This window comes from Lonchura striata, chromosome 4A (genome assembly GCF_050655825.1).
Source record: "Lonchura striata isolate lonStrDom1 chromosome 4A, ASM5065582v1, whole genome shotgun sequence".
Taxonomy (NCBI): domain Eukaryota; kingdom Metazoa; phylum Chordata; class Aves; order Passeriformes; family Estrildidae; genus Lonchura; species Lonchura striata.
Window position 1 is genome coordinate 8,298,558 of NC_140742.1, and position 20,857 is coordinate 8,319,414.

General features: G+C 41.2%; 1 protein-coding gene across 1 annotated transcript; it reads left to right on the forward strand.

Annotated features, from left to right (window-relative positions):
• The first annotated feature begins 27 nt into the window (after positions 1-27).
• IL13RA1 (interleukin 13 receptor subunit alpha 1) lies at positions 28-17,717 on the forward strand. The gene is made up of 10 exons (XM_021548395.4): positions 28-185; positions 3,344-3,501; positions 7,034-7,169; positions 9,059-9,179; positions 10,942-11,126; positions 11,492-11,643; positions 12,807-12,939; positions 13,397-13,493; positions 13,776-13,860; positions 15,017-17,717. Exons 1-10 carry the CDS (start codon positions 104-106, stop codon positions 15,134-15,136), a joined length of 1,269 nt encoding a protein of 422 aa, XP_021404070.3. The 5' UTR covers positions 28-103; the 3' UTR covers positions 15,137-17,717.
• Positions 17,718-20,857: the final 3,140 nt, after the last annotated feature.

A 20,857-nucleotide genomic window follows, 5' to 3' on the forward strand; every position in this document is an offset into this window, starting at 1 on the left:
TTACCTGGGCGGGCCGGCCCGGCCCGTCCCGCCCGCCCTTCCCGGCTGGTCCGGCCCCTTGACGGGAAGTGGGAGCGAGGGGCCGCGCTGGGGCGGCCGAGCCATGGCTGTGCCCGCCGCAGCTCCGCTGCCCTGCCCGCTCCTCCTCGCCGTGTGCTGGGTGGTGGCCGCGGGGATGGCCGCAGGTAGGAGCGGGAAGGGCCGGCGGAGCTCGGGGCCGGCGGAGCTCGGGGCCGGCGGAGCTCGGGGCCGGCGGAGCTCGGGGCCGGCGGAGCTCGGGGCCGGCGGAGCTCGGGGCCGGCGGAGCTCGGGGCCGGCGGAGCTCGGGGCCGGCCGCGCTGCGCGTCCGCGGTGCCGGCGCTGGAGCGGCCGCTCCGGGCTCCGCGTGCGCCGCTCGGCCGCGGCTCCGCGCACACGCGGGCAGGGATGGAAGGGAAATGCGGGCAGGGATGGAAGCGAAACGCGGGCAGGGATGGAAGGGAAATGCTTTTATTTTGCAGTAGCAATCTTCCGAAGCTTGTCAGCCGTGTGCGAGGCAGCGCCGGCTGCGCGCCCTGCCCTGCTGCTAACCGGGAGCGGGGATGCTGAAAACCTGCTCTCTCAGTAAGGCAGCTCTTGGCACGGTCGGCAGAAATGTTTTAAGCCTCATCTTCGTTTCCTGGGACACTTTCTGCCTTAAAACCCCAAGCAGGACCCTTCGTCCTCCTCCGGTGCCCGTGTCCTGCGGCGGTGCGGGAGCGGCTGTGCCGGGTGCGGGCGTGCAGAGCCTCCCTCGTTCTGTGCCTTCTCAACTATTCCAAACTATTCCCCAGTTTGGAAGCACGAATGTTTAGTTTTAGGAAAGATGCGTGCGCGTCTGTGAGGGCTTCATAAGGACCTGGGTTTGAAGCTTTTCTTTCTCTGCTTATGTTATCCAAAAACTCAGCTGCAGGCATTAACGAATTGTTATTTTTCAACTGTCTGCAATTCGGTTTATCACTATGAAATCAACTTTCAGAAAATTCAGGAGGACAAAATAAAATATGATGAGTTTTTTGCTGCTTTACAACACTTGCGTGGTACTTGATGCAAAGGATTTGCTGATGTTTCCTCATTAGGGCTTTTAGAAATAATGTTTTCTATGCTTCACATAATCTCTGCTGGCTACTGCTGTTCTTCTCTTCTTAGAAGCACCACCGTGGTTTTGCATTTTAAGAGTGAAATAACGGCTTGCCTACATTTTGTAGTTGGTCACTGACCAAAATTGCTACAGAAATTTTAATAACGAGAGCATAAGACTCTATATTTTACACAGAGAAAAATACAAGATTGGCTTAATCTATGTATAAAATCTGAATTAAACCATTAAAACAAGCTTCAGAATTCAGCAGATTATTTGAAAACCTACTAGATTTAAACTTTTTATGCTAATGGAATTTACTGATTAATTTATAAACTATAAATATTAGCATTTCTTGGTGTGGCTAGTAATCCACAAACTTAAGTGCAATGGCTTCTAATCAAACCTTTTAGAAGGAAATGCTTACAACTTCAGAGTAGAAATCCAGGATGACATTTTTTAATGGTTTGTGGCTATTGCAGGTAAAATCATGACAAGATTGAATGCTTGGAGCAGTGTACTCTTGTTGAAATTTATTTTTTTTTTTAATGTGATCAAAAGGACTCAGTATTTGCAAACTTAATGTCCCAAGGCTGTTCCTATAGCCCGTCCTATGTTTTTGTTAGTGGAAGAGGTAATAGGGTAAGATGTTCTTGCTATGTTCAGTTTTCTCACTGGAGACTGTGTTTTTGCAAGAATAAAAATGTCTCTTTTCTGCTCAAACAGAAATCCCAAAAATTTTAAGTGTTCAAACTAAATCAGTGAATCTTTGTAATTATTCTTATTATCTGTTGAAACACAAGGATTATAATGATGCCTGATCTCTACCATTGCCTGTCCTTGAACTATGCAAAGGTCTGAGAGAGCTCCAGAGGTTTGATGAATTCCTTTCTAGATTTAGCTACTCTGGCTTTCAGGGAATGAAAGATAATGGTGACATGGATGCTTTGAGCAGAATTGTTGCTCAAGGAAGCTCTTTCGCTTCTCTGTCTTCCCTCTTCTTTGTGCTAGCAGAAGGAAACAGGGTTGCACTATGACCTGGATGGGAAAACTAATATTGATGGAATTATTCTGCTCTTTTCCTATGAGCTCTCTTGAAGGTTGGGATGGATTGAGCTTGGCTCTCTGGGACAGCAAAACCTGCAGCATGAGCTGATATCTGTTTGAGGTGCTTATGAAACTATTGAGTAATAATGGAATACTCTGTCCACAGACTAACAAGTGGTGGTGGCTCAGTGATGTTACCTGGAGATACCCTGAGAAACAATCTCACTGGGTTTCTGGTTCAACATCTCATAGTACATATTAGAGTAGCCCTTTAGAAAAACAAAATTCACTTTTACGTTCTTAGGGAATTCCCACTTGGTGATGTTTTCTAGAATTGATGTCTGACACGTACTTTACTTTTTCCTGGAAGTTTGTCATTTCCTGTCGGATTTCCCTTCTTTGTTTTCTAATATGATCTTCAAGCGTTGTGATGGGTCTTGAGTAGGCATTGACTCAGTGCACGAGATAAGGAAGGGTCAATGCACAAATGGATTTATCACTGCAACCCTCTCCGAGTCATGGCCCTGCTCTGCTTCTCACTGGCTTTTGTGGGGTAAAAAATGTACCACTGAAGTGTGGCAGCAGTAAATTACTACTTGTCCCACACTGGTTTTGTTCACTGTGCCAGAACATAGCATTATATTTTTAATAGGTAATTGAGAAAGCTATGTGGTTTCCTTGTTGTTTTTTAACATTCTTGCATTTGCAATCTTTGCTTTGCTTGCAATCTTTGCTTAAATTGTGCTTCTAACATACAGCTGTTGCTTGCAAGATGTAATCACTTGTCTTTTTAAGGATTTCTCTTTAAAACTATGCTGATGGGTAAATTCTGGGGAGAACACAGTATAAATTGCTCCACAAAATGTGTGTACTGTTTTCACTAAAGTTTCAGCATGTGATTCATCTTCCCGCAATGTGCAAAAGCTCGAGTACGACAACCACTACATTGTTGCAGGCTATAATTTCATAAAAATTACTTTTCAGTTAATTTGCACATATTTAAATAGTTTGTGTTGAGGTTATAAGAATAACAGAAACACTTTAGTGGGCAGTACTTTATCTGATAGAAAACATGAGCTGGCCAAGCTGAGTAGTTATTTGTGTTCTTTTCTGTCAGAGAGTTAAAGGTCTGCCAGTATTACTAACAGTAAAGTGTGGGCCAACAGGATTGTTACACTGGTAACTCCTTTCTTCCAGGAGCAAAAATTCTTCCATCTCCATCCAACTTGAACTATTCATTTATCCATATCTGTACCCTGAACTGGACATGGAGCCCCCCAGAGAACATCAGCAGTAGTTGCAACCTGGAGTATTCCAGTGACATCGTCATTAATGGGGTTCCTGAGGACAGAAGAGTAAGTACATCACCTCTTTGAATTCTGTGTTCCAGTAAATGTATTAGTGTTACAAAACTCTGTGTGGGAGAGCATATACACATATACAAATACAATTTAAGTATAGCATTTCATTCTTATCAGGGGATCAAAACCTCAAAAATGAATCGTAACATATGAGATCTTCAGATCAGAAAAATCTGTTGCTGTCTGATAACTGAGTGCTGATGGTAACACAGAAGTGTGTAATAATAATGGGAAAAGTCTCATTTCAGTCTTTGCTCATGCAGCTTTCTAGAAAAAATAGATACAGGGCGGTCTACCTCCTTAAGAGTTGAATGGGAATTTGTGAAGGCTTTTCTCCTTTATTTTTGAACTCAATTTAAAGAGACATGCAGATTTAGCTATGATTTGACAGCATTGCACCTTTTGCAGGTAATGCCAAGAATTAAAATTCCCCCATTTACCCTCTCTGAAATCACAATTATTTATGGTAGGGTTGTGTTTTGAAGACAGTATGGTGCATATTTGTTGCCTGGAACAGAAATTGTATAACTACTTTGTTTTGGGTTTTCATTTTCTGTGTTAGATGGTTTGCAGCCTGGATGTTCTCCTTGCTGTGGATTAGCTGCTGTTTGGTCAGGGCATTGCCATGGTGCCCACTGCTGGGCAGTAGGACAAGTATTTTTACAATTTATTGCCAGTAAGAAAATAAATCCATTATTCCAAACTTTGGGAATTGAAGCCTTTGGTAGATGCCAGCTATGGGGGGACATTGCTCTATTTCAGATATGGTTGCAATTGATACGATGCCTCTTGAAGCAGTCCTTTGTTGTTGAGCCCTGTTACAGTCTTGCAGCCTGATGCTTACATTGGCCTCTTCATGCTAACCACTGCATTTTTTCCCACAGCTCCAGGATATCCTGGACATGAGTAGGGATGTGGTTTGGCCAGTTTGGATGGAGCATTGAGCAACCTGTTCTAGCAGAACACAGGAACCCACAGCAAGGGGGCTGGAACCAGATAATCTTTAAGCTCTCTTCCAGCCCAAAGTGTTTTAGGATTCTGCGACTCTGGTTTTGCAAACAGCTGAGCTGATTTAATGTCACTACTAAAAGGGAGGTGTTTAATTTTGACACTAATGATCTCTAATAATCTTCATTGGACGTTAGATGAGCCAGTTTAGCCTGCTAACGCAGCAGAAACCTATTTACCTGTTTTGATTGATTCATTAACAAATGAACAAGTAGAAACTCCCCTTGGTTAAAGAGCTGACTAAGTTTTTGGAAGGGTCTAATAGATATTAAGGTCATCAGCAATGAAAGACCTGAGGGTCAGCAGTTTCACAGGACAGCATGAAACAGACTGTACATCTTGCCACATCTTTTTGCTCACAGAGTTCTGTTGCGGGTTAGGATTTTTTTTTTCTTTCTTTCTTTTCTTTTAAGGAAATTTTCTCCTATTTGTTGCTAGAGATGATAACAACTGATACTTAAAAGAGACAAAAGAAGTGGCCAAGGTGGGGTGAAGGGGTGCAGGTGGCTGCAGCCCCTTAGCTGGGGGTTTGCTTTTGGGAAGGGCAGAGATGTTTCGGCATTTTGGTTCAGGGCTGAGGGGCTGGGCTCGGCTCCAAGCTCTCTCTTGCTCCTGGGATCACAGGCTTCAGTCCCTGTGGGAGGAATTCCCTGCCACTGGGGAATCCCATCTCCCACTATTTTCTTCTGCCATGAGTGAAGCTCTGCTCGTGGGAGCAGCCACTGAACGGGACCTTATTAACAGCCGATGTCTCTGGAAGGGACCCTCACCATCTCCTCGGGTGCCCCAGGGACCGCCCCGAGCCCCTTCCCCTCTGAGGGAGCCTCTCCCGGCCGTGCTCAGGAGCCGGGCTGCCGCTGCCCAGCCCCGCCGTTCCTCTGCCGCTGCTCGGCTGTTTCACTGCACCGTGACCCACACCCTGCCCGACAGGGCGCCCCGCGGCTCCTGCTCCGGCTGCGGAGCTGCTGCTGCATTTCGTGTGGCGCCCTGGGGCGTCCCAGCCCCGCCGGGCTCCCCCCGCAGCCATTTCCCCGCCCGGCCCGGCGCCATCGGCGCTGCGGGAGACGCGGCCGCGCTGGCGCCACAGCGCCCCCTGCAGGCGCGGGGGAGCAGCGCAGCCCGGCCGGCCGGGAGCCAGCAGCGCCCCTGCTGGCCGTGCCCGGAACTGCAGCGCAGGGAGCCGGGCTGGCTTTGGGCTCTGCTCGCTGCGGCTGCGGCGGCACTGAGACACACGGACAGGGACGGACAGACACAGCTGGGTGTGCAGGGACAGACAGAGCTGGGGTGTGCAGGATGGACAGACACAGCTGGGTGTGCAGGGACGGACAGACACAGCTGGGTGTGCAGGGACGGACACACAGCTGGGTGTGCAGGGATGGGCAGACACAGGCTGGAATGTACATATAATGTATAGACACATCCTAGAGTGGCATGGATTGTACAGACACATCCTAGAATGTACACATAATGTACAGACACATCCTAAAGTCTACACAGAATGTGCATACACATCTTAGAGTGTACATAGAATGTACAGACACATCCTAGAGTGTACATATACATACTAGTAAACAACTGTTGTTCCTTTTCCCGTATCTTTGTCTGAAAGTCCTGTTATTTTGGAGTTACAATAATTTGGTGGGAAGGGGGCCCACATTTTCTATTCCAAGGGAGGCTCCCACCTTCCTTGCCAAACACCTGTCTTTTAAACTTAGACAAACCTAATCTGTACATTTGTTTGATTTTTTTACCCTCTTATTAGTGCCAATACTTGTTATTTTTATATATGAGTGGTTACAGCATTCTTTGGCCATAACAAAGATAATTGTTTTGTACCCAGATTCCAGTTAACTAAAAGGCATTCTCATAGGCCAACAAAAGATGCTCAAGAAAGTGTGTGATAAAAGGGGTGAGCCTTTTTCTCATACAAACATACTCAGAATGGAAGATCATGAGATACTTGGGCTTGATGTGGTGTTGCTGCTTTTAATAGCCATTTATGGGTTTGTTTTGGTAGGTTTTACTTTTGCTCCTTCAATCATCCAAGGATGCTCCTTAAATCATCCAAACTCATCTCACTGCTTTTTGGTTGGTCTTCAAATGTTCTTCATTCTGTTAGTCTTGCCCTCATGTGCACACACAGAGAAAGGTGAAGGTCTGGCCTGTTTATCCTGCTGTAGTATAAACATGCTTATTTTGCATTATTCATGAAGACTTTTTCTAGGATCATTTTTCCCCTTGTTATACTTATTTCTTGATCTCCATGTAGCCTTTGCTTATTTCTGTAGGTCTCAGGGGTAGGAATAGTTCTTCTTTGTGAGTTCTGACTGCACCTGAGAAAGAAACAGCAAAGCCAAGTGATGCTGAGGCTTCCCACACAGTCAGACACTGGTTTCCTTTGGCTTTGAGCTGTAGTCTTTCTGAAGGGCTGTAATATACCCTTACGCTGGTAGGAATTCCCATGTGTCTGAGATGGTATGAGAAATGTTTTGGTTTTCTTCCCCCCATCTAAACCCAGGAATGGAGTAAGAGCCGATTCCGTGTGACGGATGCGCACTTGAATGAGGAAATGAGCCTCAGAGTGAGAAGTGAATGCAAGAATGACAACACCAGTGAGCCCAGCCCCTGGGTGGAGACCTCCCTAATGCCAAAAGGTAATGCCAGCAGTGGCCAGATCCCTCTTGGCCTGAGGAGACATGGCCTTTCCTCTGCTCTTTTAGCAAGAAATCATAAAATGCATCATCGAGAAATACCAGACACAAAGGCTGTTTTATTGATAGAGCTTAAACAGAATGATTATACCACCTTTAAACACAGCTGGGGTCTTCTGATGCTTGAAGTCTTCTGGGCACGCTTGTAAAATTGAACTGCTCTTCCAGAACAACAGCATGGTTCCTGTTATTTCTCTTCTGTGTGCTTTGAGCTGTAGTCTTTCTGAAGGGCTGTAATATATCCTTACACTGGCAGGAATTCCCATTTGTCTGAGATGGTATGACAAATGCTTTGGTTTATTTCCCCCCACCTAAACCCAGGAGCGGAGTACAAGCTGCTTTGGTTTTGGTGATTGTGGCATAAGAGATAGCTCTGACTCCATTAAGCCTGCTGCCTTCATGACTAACATCTAATTCAGTTTATTTTGTATGATTTTTCTGTATAAACAGAAGCCCATAAAATAGCCTTACAATTGTCCATGTAAGAGGGAGGAATATAGTAAATTTAATAACTTGTTGAATAAATGACTTCAATAATTGTAATAGGGTTCTGTCTTTTTCAAGAGATGAATGGGGTCTACAAATCATAGCAAAATGAATAGCGAAAAAGTATTTTTTGCTGCCATGCAGAAGTAAGGGGTCCACAGCAAAATTGTTAGGAAGCAAACTTTTAGTAGTAATGTATTTTGCTGAGTGCTTGAAGTTAGGATGTACAGCAATAAAATGAACCTCTTGCCTAAAGGTCTGTCTTAACCCAGGAGCATGACTTGATGTGGATGAAAACCACATGTGGTTGGGAGAATCTGAGACCTTATCAAGCCTGTGTGTGTGCCAGAAGGGTTCTGGAAAATTGGGGAGGGAGATCATTAGCACAGGGTGTATGAAACAGGCTGGGGCTTTTAAAAGTGTGTTTGAAAATGAATATTTTTATCTATTTATTGGAATAGGAAAACCTGTTTCATTTCCCTATACTCTTAGTTGGTGCTTCAGGGAGAATGCAAGCTCGGACTTTCAAAGTAGATCTGCATTTAATATGCATTTAGTTTTCGTTCATGGAGATGTTGCTGCCTGTTGCAAGGAAAAGGTTTCCAATACAATGCAATATGGTAATACAGTGTAAAGAACTCATGCAGAAATGCAAGATTGAATATGAAAGACTTTCTTCCATAATTCCTCTGCCTGGACAATCCATCGACCTATTCACAACTGCTAAGTACTCATTTGTATTGATGTGACTTGAGCTTCCAAATGTTAAATTTTAATGTCTAAAGGTATATGGGTTTCCATTAAAAAGTCAACTTAACTAGTGTTGCTTATGTCAATATTTAAGACTCAGAAGTATTTCCATATTACAAATGCAAAGCAATTAATACTGTATCAGGAGAAGCTAAAAATAGTCAGCCTTTAATTATGGTTGATATTGATGGCTGTAAAAGCATTTAGTTTTGTTACAGTTTTCCCTGCAATTATCAGCTACTTTGACTTATTTTTAAAGTACCTGTAGATTAATAGAAATAAATATTTTCTTGACTCAGTACCTTGTCCTTAGCATCTGGTAACTCTAAGTAGCAATTCAGCCATGGTGAGCTCTGGGATTTGCTGTTGTGATTGGCTTGCCTCTAGAAGTTACTCTGCTCAGATTTCAGCCATTGCAAGCTCTAAACAGCTAGAATTTGTTTGCTGTGCTGAACAGGCAGTGTAGTCTGAGAGGTAACCAAGCAATTTCTGCCTTCCAGTTTCAGTTATGTAAAATGAAATGTTTTACTTCTGGAAACAGCAGAGAAAACTTGGACAAAATAAATCTTAGAGAACATTTCCAACTTGCCTTGCAGGTATTTCGGGTACTGCTGCTGTTGACTTGGGCTGTGTTTGGCACAATTTGGAGTACATGGCTTGTACCTGGCGTCGTGGGGAGAATGCAAGCAGTGACACCAACTACACTTTGTTCTACTGGTTCGTGGGAGATTTTCATTCTCAGCTCTAAAGTGCTCCAGGACTCATCTTTAGTTTTGCATGACACATTCCACTTGTCTGCTTCCTGTTGCTTTTAAAGTTCCCAGGGCATTGTGTCCAAGTTACTGCTCACTCCCATCCAACAGAAAACTGCACCACTGAAGGGGTCAGAAGCTGCTATGGCCAAGACTTTTTGGGAAGTTGACATAACTATTTTGTGTCTGCTTCTGTAGCCCATATTAGCACAGCTGCTATTGCTTTCTATATTTTTCTGTTTGGGCACTTGATTCAAAGAGGGGATAATTAAGAACTAAGCTAGACCAATGTATTAGTTGTTTTTATTGCAATCCAACAAATTGGGATGTTTAAGTTAGGATTACTCACAATGTAGTGTCAGTTCATAAACCATTGGGAAATGGTATGAAAGCATTAATAACTCTTAGCAGTACTTCTGTTTGCATCTTTGATGTTGTAAATAACTGATTCACCCTTAAAGCTATGAAGAACATCTTTTTATCATCATCATCCCTGCTGGCCCGTAGACAGCCATAAATGATGTCTGTTCCAAAGGAACAGACTTGTGTGAGCCAGATCTTGGCATTGATAGCTGTACATGCTGATCTATGCATACTTCTGTACCTTGATGGGGCTTGTGAAATGCCAGATTGCATTAGCTTCTGTAGAAATAGTGGGGTTTTCTTTTAGAAAGCCCCATGTCGTAGTTTTAAATCAACTTTGTCTTATTAGAGCTAACTGCATAAAGCTGTTGTTCTTCTCCAGTGGCAGTTTTGTAGGCCAGCTGTTCAGTTCAGGGCATTTGGGCAGCAAACAGCACAAAACTTGCTTCTTTCATTAAATGTGGGGGGACTGTTTGTTCCCTGTCTATACTGCTGCTCAAGCTTTGTCTTTGTTATAAGAACAGGAGCAATGCAGGGTTGATTATCTGAATTTCTGGGTACAGGGATACTTACTGGAATAATGCTTTAGATTTGAGCTATATATTTTCAACCTGCCATTAATTTTAATGGAAGATGTAGCTGCAGTGACTTCAAAATGTTTTAATTCACGCTGCTTTGAAAGAATAACACTTTTTAGATTTAAAAGCCAAAAACTAAGAAAACACTTCAATTTTAGACTGAAAGATACACTTTCCACAATGCCAGTGAGGTGGGTTTTTGGTTTTGTTTTTCCTGGGAGGAAAGACTACTGGTGTATTTTCACTGGGACTTGGGCCACAAAGAGAAGCAAGGAAGAAGTTTGTCTTCCTAACTTCTCTGTTATTGGAAGGGAATACTGACATTTTGAAAAGCAAATCAGGTAAATAGGTAAAACTCAACTATCTTAAGAGCTACGATACTTGAGGCAGAGCTAAAGAAGATTGATCAGCTCATTCTATCACAGAGGTGAAATTCTGCTGACAAGAAGTGGTCCAAATGAGTATATTTTCTAAATATTCTTTACACCTTGGAATTTTTTTCCCATGTGGAAAATGTGAACCAAAGTTGACAGCAGTTGTTCTCTTTGATATAAAGCAAGCCTGCCTCTCTTTCTGCTCCTTGGCACTCTTCACAAAAACAATACTTTTTCTAAAGCTTGAGATAAATTAGAGGCTCCTTGCTTTGCTTAGCTTTACTTTTTTATATGCTATAGCATAGCCTTAAGGCAATATCAGTCTTTAGAATTTGTAGCACACATTTATAAACAAGCCTTCCCCTTGCTGTCCTTTTCTTCTGAAGTTTACAAGAAAAATTTATTCCTCTAGGTTTGATGGCTTGGAAAACCCTAAGAAGTGTAGTAGCTCCTCTGTAGACCAAGGAATCTTTGAATGCGTTTTCAATTTTACCTTCCCAAAAGTCACCAGTACTTATCCTACAATAAGTATTTTGATTACAGATGATGCTGAAGAAGTTAGGCCTGTGTGTGCAAGTAAAAATCCTACCACCCTTGGTAAGTTTAACACCACATCATAAAAATCTAATTAAAATGAGACGTTTGGTAGTATATTGTGTTTGAGAAACTTCACCTCATATAAAGTATGGATGAGACAATGAGATTAGATGCTCCTTTCTTCTACTGACCTTTGATTTGAAGAGTTTGTCTTCTGTGGGTGGGTGTCTGGGGGGAAGGGGGAGGGGTGATTTTCTATTAACTTCTTTAGTTGGATTTACTCTTTTTTGTACTTACTGGTGCTATCTTCATCCTCTTTCTCTTCTTAATCTGGTGTAAGTGTAATATTCTGCAATACAGGACTGAACAATTTTTGTAAGCGGTGAAATAGATTTTTGAACTAATTCTTCCATTTTGCATTTTAGTAAAACCTGCCACACCAAGACAATTAACATTGACAAAGACTAATGATAGAATTGATGTAAAATGGAGTGAATCAGAAACTTTCCCAAAAAGTTGTTTACTCTATGAAGTTAAATGTTGCAATGGTGATTTGGACATTGGTCAGATCATTGCAGTAAGTTTTTTCTTTGCTTTTTTTTTTTTTTTTTTTTTTTGTAATATTTGTGGTTGAAAATGAGCAGTTGCATGTGTTGCATGTGACTGGGTCGGGTGCCAGAGCTGGAAGTGCTGTGTGAATGTAGGATTTTTCTCTTACACTGTAGGTTTATGTTAGTAAAAGCTGTACATCAAAATTCATGCAAGTCTTGTAAATCCTTCCCATCATTTGTTAGGGCAAAATTGTTAATGTCTGAGAACAGCCTGATAAACAGGGATTTACTAAACTATCAGGAAATGGTGCCTGTCTTCTCAGGCATATGAGCTTTGGTGTTTTGTTGTTGGCTTTTCTTGCTATTGGTCTCTGTGGTCATGTGGCAGCTTTGGATTTGAATGCTGTGACCTGATTGCCCTGAAGAAAAATCAACTGCTGGTGCAGACAAGAATAGACTCTCACAGAGAAAAGCAGGGGGATAAACACTGAGGATGGAGAGGAAGAAAGAAGTGTGCACCCTCAGATACCCTGATTTTAGTGTGCACATAAAAAGCATTGAGTTCAGTGTCTGGATGGACTCGTGCTGTAAGTCCATAGCCAAACACTGTACTGTTTGATCAGAATGGTAAATACAACATGATAAATTTCAAAGTGAGTGGCAGTCTTCTGTGGAGCATGTTTAGTTGTTTATTCTACCCCAAACTCGAATGCTAGCAATATTCCTCAGAAAACTGGTCTTTTGGATAAAAAAATAAATGCAGTTAGATCCTATCTAGTGTGTGCTCTTCTTTGTAGAGGCATCACAGAACACTTTGGTATGGTTGGTTATGCTGCCCTGACAAGAAGGGAAGGCAGGATAAATTACAGATGTTTCTCAGAAGAAGGAAAAAAAAATTTAAAAGGCACTGTTCCAAATGCTAAGTCTTAGTTTAATCATTGACGCCAAATGCTGCATGATTGATGTAGCAGTGGATGAGATTAAATCTTAGCTTTGGAATGTGCATTTAGGCCCTCTGTGCTTGTTAAATGCCATTATGTCCTATTTTTAATGAGGTTTCATAGTCATAAAAAGGTCTTTCATCAAAACATTCAGAATACATTAGCTGCAAAATGTAAATAGTCTTGGAAGTGACTGAGAATATGTTGGTAATTGAACAAAACAAATTACCTCTTCTTTTTTACCTTAGTCTGAAACGAATTCTGTGTCCATTGCTGGCATTGATGCTAACAGCAAGTACACCTTCAAAGTGAGAGCAAAACCAAAGCGGGAGTGTTACAACAGCAATCTCCACAGTGACTGGAGTGAGGAGAAGAGCATTGGTGAGAGACTTGTCCCTGCATTGTGTTGCACTTTACTCTTCATCTGTGAGGCATTTAATAACTTTTTGTCTGCTAAATAAATGGGAGTCAAAGATCATCTCCTTATGTACCTATTTAATTTTGAGTGAAAAGAGGGCAGAAGGGCTCTACTCCTTCAGCAGCAGCACCACTCCCAGCCTGTGCTGCTGTTGATAGTGGTGCCATTTGTGTAGATATGCAGTGTCCCAGTGTAGCCAATTTTTGTGCCCTGAGTCTTGCTCATTTGCATTTCTTTGCCAAACACATCTACATTATAATACCATCTTTGGAAAACAAGCCTCTCCTTGCCTACAAAAGTGTAGTGTACTTGAAAAATCACTGAGTCTATCAACAAATTGCATAATTTACCATTTTGTTATCATTATTCTTAAAAAGCCTCTCAAAATATCCCTAAGTCTCTACAATTTCTGTTTTCCAGGTGAGAAGAAGGACTCTACAATCTATTTTGTTCTAATAATTACCATTCCATTAATAGTAGCAGTATCTACAGTAATTCTGCTAGTTTATCTAAAAAGGTAAATATTGATCTCCCTACATTTGCTGCTGTCTTTGTCAAGATGGAAGTTTTTTAGAATCTGTCTGTGTCAATGTTCCCCTTCTGTTTTGGGGAGTAAAAATAAGAAATGGGTAGAGTTGCACAGAGAATGAAGGCTGGCCAGTAATGACAAAGTTGACTCCACAAATTTTCTTGACTACCCAAACATGATTTTGACATTTTTAAATGATTTTGTGGTTTTTAAATGATTTTTAAATTTATATATCTTTCATCTAAACATTTTCTTTTTAACTTCATGAAGGCTGAAGATATTAATTCTCCCACCAATTCCGGACCCTAGAGAAATTCTTAAGCGAATGTTTGGAGAGCAGAATGAGGATTCCCAGGTTAGTAAGAAGCTGTTGGGTCAACAAATCTATTGAACTGGGATCTCTAGGCTTGCAGGGCTTTTTTTCCCTGTCTGTCTTATAAATAAGTGTGTATAAGGAAGTATGACATATGAAGATTTAAGTATTTTACAATACTAGTAATTGTTCAGGAAAAAATTCCCAAAACTTACTTAGATTTCTTCCCCCACCCCCTTAACTGTATGTACTTTTTCTAGTTAGGCTAATAGAATTGCATTATTCTGTTACTCCAGACTGCTAATCCCTTAAATTTGCTTCAGGTTGGGGTTTTTTGGGTGGCAGTTTTCTGATTGTCAGGCTTCTTTTGCTGTGTGCGTTTTGGTTTGAGGATTTTTATTCTTGTTTTTGCAACTCCATTAAGTGACTTCTACTGAACGTGCATGTCTTTTTCTGCTACTTAATCATATTTATGATGCTGAATTAAGCTATTTGTGTTTGACTTCCAGAAACTAACATTTTTAGCACTCTCACATTTATCAGTCTGTTAGCTAGAAGTCAATCAGATATATAGCTTCTTGTTGGCAGAAGAACAAAACCAGCTATAGTTGTTTCAGACATTGGTTGATGAAAGACTTGCAGTGTGCCTTTTTTCGGGGAAAATAAACATAATACAAATAAAGAAACTTCTTTCTAAATAAATCTCTCTCAGTAGCCCTTTGTAAAAATCCTAAGAGAAGTACACTGACAAGTCTTAATTCAAACCTTGACATGAATGGTCTCCCAGGTGGGACTTTTGGCCACAAGGGCTGTAACTGTGGTAGCTGTTAAACTTTGTTGTGCTTTCACAAATGTTTTGTTACTGCCCCAAGTAATTCTCTCTGTGTGCTCAGTGAAAACTGTACAAAGTGTTTACGTGCTCAGTTCTCCATCCTCCTGCTTGATCTTCACCCATTGGCTGTAGTTGGAAGCACCTTTAAGGTGGGGACCAACCTTCAGTTCCTCATCTCCAGAGGACATCTCTTCTGTCAGCCAAGCCTAAGCCATGGCTCTGAAAAGCACAATTTGTTGCCCAGCTACCTTGGCTTTCCACCATAATGCAGGGTATATGTTTGGAGCACAGGTCTGTCTTACTGGGTTGAAAAAGCAACACTCATCACAAGGAAATACTGTTAAAATTGTTGTTTCTCTCTTTCAGAGTTCTGCAAAGGATGATCCCATAAATACTTTTGACAGGTTAATTATAGAAGAAGAAATTCATTCTTTAATTTTAACAGAAACTTCAGAGAGCAGTAGTCCTGAAAAAGAAAACAGGTAGACTCTGCTTTATCAGTGAAAGAGGAGGAAGCTGATTGCTGCTCCTGTACCTCAGGTGACTGTAGATGTGAAGAGGCCTGTGAGGCACTGGCCAGCTCTGACCTCACTGCTGCCTTCTCTGGTGCACAGAAGATTCATCACTAACAGTGGCTTCCATCTGTGCCAGAAATCTGAGCTCAGTCAAGATGAGCATGTGTGCAATTCCATGGGACTGGACTGTGGGTTCCCTGTCCTGGCTTCAGCCAGCTCTGCCCTGTTACTTGCCACTTGCACCTGTGTTTGTGCCTCACACCAGACTGTCAGGGTTTGTTTGGTTTGTTTTGAGCAAGCACTGTGACTTCTCTGAAGTATTTGGCTCTGTTTGCAGTAGGTGGGATGGGTCATGAGTGCTACCATGTGGAGCTGCTGCCAGGTGGGATGGTAGGGCATGGACTGCTTGTGGATAACCCTTTGTGTGCCTGGGCTGGGCACTCTCTGGAGGGCACTTATGGACTGAGCTCGTGCTTCTGCCCATCAGCTGGGACTTGGACAAAGCCCACCAAAGAGGGTATTTTTTAATTTGAAAATGCATATGAAAAGCCTCTGCTTTCCAGCTGGTGTTCAGAATATTCATAAAAAAAGCTTAGTTTTTTATCCTGTCAGTTGCCTGTCATCAGATGCCTTGCCTTCATGGACTTCTTGGGTTAATTACACTTTGTTTAAAATGAGAAATATATATATATATTTTTTTTTTAACTTGTTCTGTGGAGTAGCAGATAACTGTATTGAGTCTCACCAGACTGTGATTCTACTTTGGCCATATTGGCCTGAAGACACCTGATTTTTAGCAGCTAAGTTGTCCTGAGCCTGTCCGGCAAAAATATCAGGATGGATGCATGAGTCTTAAGGAGCTATGGTCAAACTGATTAGCAAATATTAAACCACTGAAGCCCAACTAATTCAAAGGCTTCAAGACTCATCCTTTCTGCCAAACTGATGGATTTGGGAAATAGAGGATGACAACCTTGGCCCATTTTCTAAGAGAAATGTTTTATTCTTTTTATGGTGATGAGACTCTGATTTGAGCTTCCCCTCTAAGACTTAGCAATGTAAAACAAGGTGCTGATTTGACTTTTTGAAAACCGTTTGACAGGTGTATTTGTTGTTGTTTTGTTCATTCATTGAAGGTTTTGTTTTGAGGGTTCTTTACCCAGCAAAGCTCAGCAGGTTTTTTCTGGACAACTGTGATATTTTTCTGCTCTGTATTCTCAGCATTAGTTTCTGCCCTGTGCTGCAAGGGTGGTTACAGTGGTACCTTGATTCTGCTGGAGGAAGATGATGGAATGGAGAGAAAAAGATCTATGGAAGCCCTTTATGGTTAGTGCTCAGGGATTTCTTGCTCCTTCCAGATAAGAGTAGACATGTGAGTCATGGACATAGGCAGTCTTAGCAGACTGGGATGAGATCTCCTGATAGGCTTTCTAGGAGCAGACTTTATAGCTACTAACCTTTTAAAGTTCATCCCTATCTTCAAACTCCATTCAATCAAAAAAGTGAAAATAAATGCTACATTTTTAGAATATATTGTTCTGCAAGAAGTAGAACAAGTGCCATATGCTTTTTAGCTACAAATGTGCATCTTTTATACACTTATGCATTCCCCCCTTATCAATAAATCTAGTTCTTTAGCCATTGTCCACTGGGCCTCTCAAATACAGTTTTTTCCATGTCTCTTTTCCTCCTTTTGTTTGTGGTAGAAAGGGGAGGAGAAATGTAGCAGAATTAGCAGACTCCCTATTAGCAGATGCCTTTTACCTCCAATCAGGCTAAGAAAACCCCAACATTCTAAAAATTAATGAGACAAAATAAAAGTAAAGCCTCAGGGATTTCAGTGAGAAAAAAACTCAGGTTATACAAAGTCAGCTAGTAGCACTCTCTGAAATTCAAGAGATTAAGGAACAGCATGAGGAAAAGAGTAATTGCATTCCTTGTTGAATTCATTCCCTCTGCAACATTGATGTAATTATAATGATAGATATTCCTTCAATCTACCTCATCTGGAATGTTGCTCAACATAGACCACTAGACCCAAATGTAGTTTCAAGATAAGTAAGCATAACAGTGTAATATAAAGTTTTGTAGCTTTCAGCGTAGCAATCTAGGAAAATCAGTACTTACCCCTAAATTCTTTTGACTATTATGCTGGTGTCTATGACAAAACCAAAATTCATTTGCATTTAAAAATAACCAAACCAACAAAAAACACCAAGCAAATTCATAAAGCCATAGGAGCGAAAAAAAACCCAATGGATGGAAGGTGTTAGGCCAAAAGGAAGACTTAAATGCTAAGGTGCTTTAAGTCACTATATGGAAAGGTTTTGAAAAACACTAGCTGACACTTCCTTATGGATTCATTTCTTGAGCCTGTGTTTCAACATGTAAAGCAAGTGTCTGAGTATACTTTCACGTTTAACATGGTTTTTTTGAGGTAAGAGGTTTTTTAGCTTGAAATTATCTAAATTTTGCTATAATTTATTTTTTTTTCATTGCAGTTACTTGATCTGTAAATTTGTTCAAAGAGTGAATAAATATGATTGAATGCTTTTCAGTGTAATGGCATGGCATTTTGTTCTTGGGTTGAGGAGATTAAACTGAGGCCAAAAGAGATGGATTTTTAATGAGAAACCACGTTTGAAGCATGCAGATCCCAGAGAAGAAAAGCTGAGTTGCTTTGCCCTCTTTCCTTTTAAGAGTGAGCTCAGCCCACGCACCCACCGTGGATGGACTGCAGTGCTTTTGGCTGGGAGGGTGGAACAGAGATGGAGCTGAGCACAAGGTTTGGGCAATCACCCTCTCTTCTCAAGGCCATTCTACTTTCTAACGTTGGCAAGTTATTTTAACACCATAGAGACTTAATAAACCATCAAACTGGAATTTGAAATTGCTGCAGCCTTCCCCAGTGTATCTTCAATATTTTACATCTTTGTTAGCTGCTGAGGTTATTGAAAATGCCAGGTTGCTAAACTGCTGAAAGCCATCAACTTGTCACTTAGACCCAAATATATTCAAGTGCCAAATAAACACATTGGTAATGGCTTCTTGGAAAGATTCAGAGAGAGAATTCTTAGTTCCCTTCAGTGAACAGATCATTCAAAATTAAGATATAAACTATGACATCAAAAACAAGACTTTCATGTCTCTCCTTCATAATTCTACAGTTTTGGTGGTAATAATGACTAACAATGATTTTAATCACTGCCTGTAAGTGACCTTTTCCCATTTCAATACTTTTTGTTAAATAATCTAAGCCTTCTGTATTTGGCATAATTGAGAAATTGAACAATTCATTTCTGGTTTTTTGTTCATTTTTTTTGGTTAAGGAATGACATGACAGTTGAAAAAAGTTCTAGAGGAACACACTGAAGTGTAAGTCATAGTGTTTCAAGTGCTTACTGGGTAGAACTATTCACAGGTGGGGTATTTCCATTCACTGGGAAGTATTCAATAAACTTATTTCTGATGTGGAACTTAAAATACTCAGAATTTCCTTTGGTTTTTTAAAATTAACAACAAATAACAGAATGAATGTTTTGTTTTGGAGGGTTTTCCACTCACTCAAGCAAGAACAGGATGTAGGTGAGTAGGGGGTGGAAGTCCAGATATGGTCAGGATATTGCAGAAACCTCCCTCCCTCCTTCTCACCCTGGTGCCATGGTCAGGCAGCAGCTGAGATCTACGGGCCCAGGAACAGGCAAGGTGGGACTGGAAGGAGCAGTTCTGCTCAGTTACTGAAGGCTCATCAAGATTATCCCCAAATACTTCAGTTTTAAACAATATTTGAAAATACGTTTAAGGGGAGCACACCCCATGGGTTGCATTGCCAGCTGTAGAAATATAGCTTCTAGATAATACTGATAATCCAAATGCAAAAACCAGATTAAAATCTCTCTATTTGGATGAAGTTCTTGCAAGCTGTTGAATCAAGGCCATAGCAGGAGGCTCAGATCACATGGTATAACTAAACCCACACTGTTACCACAGCAAAGCAATGTGGGTTTGGGTGGGTGGCACGGGGAAGGGAAACTTTCTTTCGGGTCCGGAAACTCTGTCTCACGTTTCAAACATGTAAGAGCCTGCAAACTTGTTGATGACTTGTGGGGGTTTTTTGGGGTTGGTTTTTTCAATCTGTTTTTCCAATATGCTGGTCGGGTTAATGTAATCCTGTCTCTTTCTTTGTAAACCTTGTGGTGTTTATCACTGAAGGACCCCTTCTATGGCCATTCTCCAATTATTGCTTATTTTTCTGAAGATAGTATTTCAGTGGGGAAAGACAACTGCTGCTGTCACCACAGGGTTGAAAACCAGCCAGTGTATTCTAGTAATAGTCTCTGCTTCTTGTTTGGCTTTTGCTAAAATACTGCAATTATTTTGATGGCTCTTGCACAAAGCAACTACAAAAAGATAACTTTCCAATTAACCAGGACTTTCAGTAATCAGGTTCTTAGCTTGTTATAGCAGTTTCCCTCTATTTAATTTGGCTCAAACAGCTAAATAAAATAGTAGTTTATTTTGGCTAACTGCATGATGAGATTAAAAGCTTTAGTGAGAAAGGATGTTTTGTTAAACTCAGGTACTATCACTTTTTGGAATCTCGGGCAAAATTTACAAAGCTAGATCAAATGTTAGGGGCAACTTGAACCAGGAGTTAAGCTAAGGCTTTAAAAGTAGAGCTGCCCCTACATCTTCTGTGCTGAAAGAAAAAAAAAAAAAAACCAAACCAAATTAAATATGTGCTCCATAGTGGGAAAAATAAGTTGTGCAAGGGGCATGCTGGCCTAGTGATTTACTGAAATTGATATCAGCAATTTCTGTCTCAAAGTTCTCTGCTCCAAAACACGACAACTGAGCTCTATTTAAGACACTTAGGTATGTCATTGTCGCTTCTTTACCTGCTGTAGCAATAAAACTGTTTTTTTTTTTTTTCTAAATGGCAGAGAGCACCAAAATTAGCTTTTTTGCCTGTTGGAGCTTTTCCCCCTCCTGTACTTCAAAGCCTTTTAGCCTCACTAGTTTCCTTTCTTCACACAAAATGTCAGTATGGAAACTTCTAAAATACCAGCAAGGTACTCCTAAAAGTTGTGAAACTGCCTGGTCCTCCAAATGTCAAACTCAGCTACAGGGAAAGCTACTCAGGGTATGGCTATTCAGTTTTAATATCACACCCTGTCATGTTCTAGGAGAATATTCAGCTGTAGACAATCTTGCCTACATTGGCAGGTACTAAAGACTGAGCCATTAGTTGACATTTTTCGACAGCTGACTTTAACGCACTTTTCTTGCATACAACACTTTGTCACTTTTTAACTGGGAGGTATAAAAGGTAGAAATGCTAGCAACATACCAGGCAGAAAGGGATAGGCCTTTCTCTATGTGGGATTTCAAGGACTGTCTTTGAGCTTGGCTTGGAGTAAAAATAGTTTCTAAATCCTTGGGAGCCCCAGGCCATTTTACTAGGTGTGTAACAGTAATTCTTTCATTTACAGCCTATATGAAAAATTATATTGATCATCCATTTCTTAAAGCTTGGGTAGGGCTGGAAGAGTTGTCAGGGCATCCCCTGCCATGTCTTCCGAGTTGTGCCAAGACAGAATGTTCTTGGTGATCTGTAAAACTTGTAAAAAAACTCTACTAGAGAGTCTCCCAAATATTTTGCCTCACTGTTTTCTCTTTAATTAAAAACCTC